Here is a 7,249-nt window from a genome sequence, read left to right on the forward strand (position 1 = left end):
TTAAAAAATAATATTTTTAATAAAAATATCAAAAATTTAAAACAAAAGAGTTGAGAGAAATTGAGAAAGTTAAGAGAGTTAAAAGAAAGATGTGAATGAAAAAAATAAAACATGAGGGTATTTATAAGATAAAAAATATACCGTTAGGGGTATTAATTTTTTTACCCTTAGTGCAGCAACGTTTAAAAAGTCGTTACTTTTTATCGTTGGTGAAAAACACATCTAGCTAGCCACACCTTCTATTTCTCTTTCCTAAATCGAACTATTTTCTTAACTAAATAAACAAAACCTAAAAACCTAATTAAAAAATAAAATCAGCATATTTTGCTAATTTTGCCCCGTACTTGTCATTGAGATTGTAAAAACATTATAAATTACATTGGATACCTTTTATTATTTTAATTTACACATTTATAAAAAATATTGTATAAACTTTTGGCGAGATTCCCGAGAAAACAGGAAATGATATCCTAGAAAAAGTAAGAAACGACGACCTTCACTATATATGAAAGTCATACCCTCTTGCTTCATTTTGGTTTTACTCTTTTTGATATCTTCATCGAAGACCAACAACCCACAGAAGAAGAAAATGTCCAAGGAGCAAACTTTCATAGCCTCAATCGACCAAGGCACCACCAGCACCCGGTTCTTCATCTATGACAAATCTGCTCGAATCATCGGTTCCCACCATGTCGAGTTCACTCAGTTCTACCCTGAAGCCGGGTACTCCTTTCGAAAATTTTCCAAATCAAACTTTCACGTTGCTTTTATCTTTTTTTCACCAATATAAAATCTGGGTATGATTTTATATGACATGAAGATTGAAAATTTTGAGGTATTTAATTATTGACTTATCTTTTTCTTTTTCAAAATTTTTTGGGGAATTTTGGGGGTTGTTAGGTGGGTGGAACATGATCCAATGGAGATATTGGAGAGTGTGCGATCTTGCATGACGAAGGCACTAGACAAGGCTACTGCTGATGGATACAATGTTGACAGTGGACTGAAAGCAATTGGATTAACAAATCAAAGAGAAACAGTTGTTGTTTGGAGCAAATCTACTGGTTCTCCTCTCTATAACGCGATCGTTTGGATGGATGTTCGTACCAGCTCTATTTGCAGGTAATCATTTCCTTTGTTTTTCCTGTTTGTTACTTGTTTGCTCGTTCTTTTCTTTTTCCGGATAAATAAACATAATGGTTTTATTTGCATCTCGATTTTCTCATCCTTAATGTTGCTCAGTTTTTTGTTTGATTTTTTTTCTTTTGAATTGGGTATCAAAGGTCTTGATTTTTGAAGAGTTCCCATCATGAGCACGAAATATTTTTCATCCTCGGAATTGGGTTGATGTATATTCCTTCTTTTCTGTTACAATAAATTCCTCTAGTTTGCTTTCCATAACCTGGTTTGAGTTCTATATTACTCTGATTAGGACTCAGTTGAGTGTTCAACATCTTTATGTGCTCAACTTTTTCCAAGATTCCCATGTATTTCGATACTCCTTGGAGGATCATATCATGTACCAGCTATCGTATGAGTCAGATATCACTGTTGAATACATACACTTAAAAGAAAATTGAAGAGTCGAACCAAAGACTGTTTGAAGTTTCATTTACTGCTGTGTACTGATTGTCTGAATTCCATATATTTGAAGTTTGAGTTGATCTTTATATTAGGAAATTGGAGAAAGAACTGCCAGGAGGGAGAACACACTTCGTGGAATCATGTGGTTTGCCTTTAAGCACATATTTTAGTGCAGTGAAGCTGCTATGGTTGATGGAGAACAAGGAAGAGGTTAGAGCTGCTATTAAAAAAGGGGATGCCTTGTTTGGAACAATAGATACATGGTTAATCTGGAACTTAACTGGCGGTGTAAATGGTGGGATACATGTCACTGATGTTTCTAATGCATCACGGACGATGCTCATGAATCTCAAAACTCTCGATTGGGATAAAGAGACGTTGAAAACTCTTGGAATACCAGCTGAAATTCTGCCAAAAATTGTAAGTAATGCTGAGGTCATTGGTAAAATCGCCAAAGGGTGGCCTCTTTTTGGTGTCCCGATTGCAGGATGTCTTGGTGATCAACATGCTGCAATGGTTGGTCAAGCTTGCCGTAGGGGTGAGGCCAAATGCACTTATGGAACTGGTGCCTTTATCCTGCTCAACACAGGTACTGCGCCTGTTAAGTCAACCCACGGCCTCCTAACCACGCTTGCATTCAAGCTTGGTCCGAAAGCACAGACGAACTATGCTTTAGAGGGCTCTATTGCTATTGCTGGAGCTGCAGTTCAGTGGCTAAGAGACAGTCTTGGGATAATTTCCTCTGCAAGTGAGATAGAAAGCCTGGCATCAAAGGTTGATTGCACAGGTGGGGTTTACTTTGTTCCTGCCTTTAATGGTTTGTTCGCTCCATGGTGGCGAGATGATGCTCGTGGAATTTGCATTGGAATCACAAGGTTTACAAGCAAGTCTCACATTGCTCGTGCGGTTCTTGAAAGCATGTGTTTTCAAGTTAAAGATGTATTGGATTCAATGCACAAAGATGCAGGCGAGAAAGGTGAGGTCAAGAATGAAAAGGGAGAGTTTTTGCTTAGGGTGGATGGGGGTGCCACTGTCAACAACCTCCTAATGCAAATTCAGGTTAGGCTCTAATTGGTATCAACTGTTTTCTCACTTTTTTTTCTTGATGTCAACGAATTTATAAGCATTCCAGTTTGGCGTGTAAATAGCCCTGACCGTAAGAGTTCTTGATGACTTATATTATTTTGGCTCAATAACTTACGATATGAACGTTTATCCAATCTTTCTTTATTTGGCGCAATGGATTCCTTGTAAAATAGGACTGTTTCTCTTTTTATGTATGGATAGAGAGAAATAGTGAATCATATAGAAGATAATTTCCATGGGTATAATTATTGGTAAAACCTGATCAATGTTACCCGAATTCAGATATTAGCATCCAATATAAGTATGTGTCCTACATTTGCTTAATCCTGTACCTATGTTTGCAAATGTGTTGGACATGGTTACTTGATGAAAAATGAAGAGTCGGGTCTGTTTTGCAATTAAAAATGTTTTTCTTACAGTCTCAACTGCCATGCTATATATATAATCAAAGAGACTGCTTGTTTAGTGCCTTATTTTCACCTTTCATGTTTCTGCTGAATGATTGTTATTCCTTGTTGAGATCTTGTCTAAACCATTCATAGTCGCTCATCTGATGATAAAATTTTGGTCCTTTCCGGGGCTGATCACAGGCGGACTTGCTGGGAAGTTCTGTGGTCAGACCAGCTGACATAGAAACAACCGCTCTCGGAGCTGCATATGCTGCTGGAATGGCTGTAGGAGTGTGGAAAGAAGAGGAGCTTTTTGCTTTGGGACAAAATATCAAAACTGCATCCATATTCTCCCCAAAATCAAGTGTAGAATGGAGGAAGAAGAAGGTGGATTCTTGGTGCAAAGCTGTTGAAAGAACGTTTGGTTTGGCTGATCTTGAAATGTGATACAACAGTTATTTCTGTTTCGACTTCCTGGTGACCATAGTCTCGTCTTTTGTAGATGTTTTATTTTATTTTTGAATTTATAGAGAAAACCCATGCTTATATTCAACTGAATAAAATGCTGAATGTATTACTCTGGTAGTCATTGCTTTGCTTCAATGACGGTCACAGACATTATTAAAGGTTTTAGTTTTCAACATTTCCCTATGAAGTTTGCTGTTCTGTTGGTTTCACTGTTAAAGTTGCTAAATTTCTTAAATTAAAATGTCATGTTTAATGGTTTTACTTGTATATTAAACATGAACATAACACGGATTACTAAGTGTGCCAAAAATTTAATTTTTATTGTGTTAATCGTATTTAAATGTGTTGTATAGTTTCTAGTATTTTGATTTGGTTTTTTATTAATGTTACGTGTGTAAAATTATCAGGTATTTAATTGGATTTTAATTATGCATAATAATAAAGTATTGGTGAGCAGAAATATATTTCCATTTTGAAAGCGTAAGTTGCTTGTACGAGTCATTCAGAATGAGAGTAGCGTAAGATTTGGAAACTCTGATTCTGAATGATTATTTGATTTAATTTATGTTTGGAGACGAAGGTTATGGATGTGACCCAGTGGTTTGAAATTCAAGTAATCTTATGTTGAAAGATTATGATGGTCATCTTAAAACATCTAATTATGCTCTCAAGTGGGTTGCGTTTTGGATTCGGATATATAGGCTTGCCACTAAAATGGATATGATTGAATCATCGTGTCACAGTGCATATTGGATGGGGAAACTTCGTATATTTTTCAGTCATTGCAGATGATGGTGAAGTAGGAAAGGTTGCCTAACGTTCGTCATACATGTGGCCAAATTGGGCATGTACTATGAGGGGATAAGGGGGTCAAGCTGCTTATGATGACTGGCTTAGGGTGTCACAATCCCATTAGTAAGAGTGATCTTCCAAGGATGTTTGCTGCGAACCTTGAGCTCAGGATCTTTTGCTTACCATAGAGGGAAGGAAATACTCACAATTTTTAGGACTCCTGAATTTGTGGTCGTCTGAAATCAGTTGCCCAATTTTGGCAAAACCTCCACTGTTGGGGATAGTATCCTGTGTACGGGAGAAGTTAGTGATTAGTGCTATTAATTTCCAAATTAAAAAATTAGGAAAAAGAAAACAATATCTCTGTCATACATGGAAAAATCCGGCTATATATTTTTCAAAATTCCTCTACTTCAAAGGGACTTATCTTTCTTTAGGCCCATTTCAATCAAGCCTTACAACAAGGACAATATGTGACAATGAGGCGGATGTACAAAACCTTAATTAGGTGGAAGAAACTAGCCTCGCGTAACCAAGATTCCAATCGAATGGCCTTTAGCTTTGCCCCGGGAAAATTAATTATTTACTTTGTAATTCAAGAAAGATCAGTAGGTTCTAATCAGCGAGCTTGGGTCCTAATCTCATTGGAATTGCTATGGCTTGAGTTGACTGAAAATCACTTTAGGAAAATAATTTTTAAAATATAATTTACTTTTTTGAAAAAATTAATATTTTTTAGTGTTTGGTTGGAACTGCGTAAAATATTTTATGTTGTTTAGTAAATTCCCTGAAAATGTTTCAAAAAAGCTATTTTAAATGAAACAAACATACATTTGAATTTTTATTGTCTTTTAATTGTTTAGCTAAATTCACTTTCTTGAAAATATTTCAAAAAATTATTTTAAAAAGTTATTTTAAATGATACAAACATATATTTGACTTTTTCTTTTCATTTAATTGTTTAACTAAATTCACTAAACAAAATGTGTAAACCAAACTACAACATTATGACGGAATTCACAATTTTTTTACATGCACATATACATACATAAATATAACCATGTTACACAAGGCACTTGCACAAGGAAAAGGGAAAAAAATTACAAAAATCAATTAATACACAAGTTGTGTCTACAAGCAAATGAGCATTCCTATATTAGCATCATCATCTTGCTGTAAGTGACCAATGAAAGATGGCATACTTAAAATCCAAACTTCAATGGCCTTAGTATCTCCTATGCTTCTTTGGTAATGGCTCTGCTTGTTCTTCATTCTAAAAACACACGGTAAAAGATTCCATGTCAATTAGAGAATAAATAAAATTTTGTTGAAAAAGGGTCAAATAACCTTCCATTCTATTTAAAATGAGGTAAACGAGACCATCTATTATTGCCAACAAAATCAAAATGAAGATGCAAAACCAGTTCAAATTTGAATCATCTTCTTTGGCATCAGCTAAATTACATTACATCTATATTAATAAAATCAAAATGAAGATGCAAAACCAGTTCAAATTTGAACCATCTTCTTTGGCATCAGTTGAATTACATTACATCTATATTAATAAAGCCTGTAACAAAATTACATTACTCCTCACAAAACCCTATGTTTCATAATACAAATTCTCCAATCTATGAACCTATAAACCAAGATTACAAGTGAACAAAGTTGATATAACTTTTCACAACCTAATCAGCCATCTTGTATACATCACTTCTATGAAAGATTATACTTCAACTGAATAGACAAAGGTTCAATTACTTTGCATCATATATGCAATAACCCGTTTTTAGTCAAATCGGAACAATAATTTTGGGACCACAAATCCGAGGTCAAAATATTTATTTTATTATTATTTTAATGTTTACAGTATGATAGAATAATTTTCAAAAAATTTCATTAAGAAATTTTATCGTTTGATTGGTCAATTTGATAAAAAGGACGAAATCGTGTAAAGTGTAAAATGGATTTCTATTAGATAAAAGTATCAATGGCTATGGAATTAAATAATTAAAGTCCTTAAGTGGTAATTATACCATTATTAAAATAAGTGGACAAAGATGGACACCATTTGGATGATATTAATGGTTTATTATTCAGATTAATTTGGTAATTTGTAAATATAAGTTAATTAAATAAAACAAACATAAATTTTAAGGCTTCCATTTTCTTCTAGCCGATTGTTAAAGAGAAGAAAAGCTATTTTTTTTAGGGTTCATTCTGTCAAGCTATTTTTGATCAATTAAGGTATGTTTTTGTTCTGTTTTTAATGATTTTTACGTTTTTGAAATCGTTGCAACTAGGTCTAGCTAGCCCAGGGACTAATTTGCAAAAATATTAAATATTTTGAATGTTTCCATTGATGAATAAGCATGTATTTGAAGTTTCTTGATTGATTATGAATGCTTGTTGATAGATATCCAAGTTTTGTAAGTGATTTTTAATAAAAATGCAAATTAGGGGCTAAATTGTGAAATGTGTGAATTTAGGGGTTAAAATGTGAAATAAATGAAAATTTTGGGCTGCTATAAGTATGATAAATATTTGGCTAGCTTAGGTTGTGATGAAATTGAATGAATTTTGTTTTACGAGCCTAGGGACTAAATTGTAAAATTGTTGACATATTAGGGGAAAAAATTTAAATGTGCTTTAATGAGTGTTTCGGATTAAATTGAATAGAAAGATAATTGAATAAGCTGAATTTGATATTATATAGATTAAGAAAAGAAAAATACGGACTTAGATCGGGGAAAGAACAAAGTCTCAGATTAGTTGACCAGTGTCGTCGTTTTTACGTTCGAGGTAAGTTCGTATGTAATAAGCATTGATATAATTATGTTTTAAATGCTTTGATATTGTATGAATTGTGAATTCGACTCTAAAGATACGTTCGACGATGATTCGGCATTGAAACTCCCAGTTGAACCTTA

At 33.8% G+C, this 7,249-nt stretch overlaps 1 protein-coding gene across 1 annotated transcript; it reads left to right on the plus strand.

Moving 5' to 3' along the window:
* The first annotated feature begins 400 nt into the window (after window positions 1–400).
* On the plus strand, window positions 401–3,714 carry LOC108486443 (glycerol kinase). Its single transcript, XM_017790499.2, has 4 exons — window positions 401–723; window positions 901–1,122; window positions 1,677–2,643; window positions 3,261–3,714. The coding sequence occupies exons 1-4, from the start codon at window positions 506–508 to the stop codon at window positions 3,504–3,506; spliced, it is 1,653 nt and encodes a 550-aa protein (XP_017645988.1). The 5' UTR covers window positions 401–505; the 3' UTR covers window positions 3,507–3,714.
* Window positions 3,715–7,249: the final 3,535 nt, after the last annotated feature.

This window comes from Gossypium arboreum, chromosome 6, assembly GCF_025698485.1.
Source record: "Gossypium arboreum isolate Shixiya-1 chromosome 6, ASM2569848v2, whole genome shotgun sequence".
NCBI classification, from domain to species: domain Eukaryota; kingdom Viridiplantae; phylum Streptophyta; class Magnoliopsida; order Malvales; family Malvaceae; genus Gossypium; species Gossypium arboreum.

Coding starts and splice junctions, on each gene's coding strand:
- LOC108486443 (XM_017790499.2), top strand. CDS start 506: ATGAAAGTCATACCCTCTTGCTTCATTTTGGTTTTACTCTTTTTGATA. Junction 1,123..1,676: donor CGTACCAGCTCTATTTGCAG/GTAATCATTTCC, acceptor TCTTTATATTAG/GAAATTGGAGAAAGAACTGC. Junction 2,644..3,260: donor ACCTCCTAATGCAAATTCAG/GTTAGGCTCTAA, acceptor GGCTGATCACAG/GCGGACTTGCTGGGAAGTTC.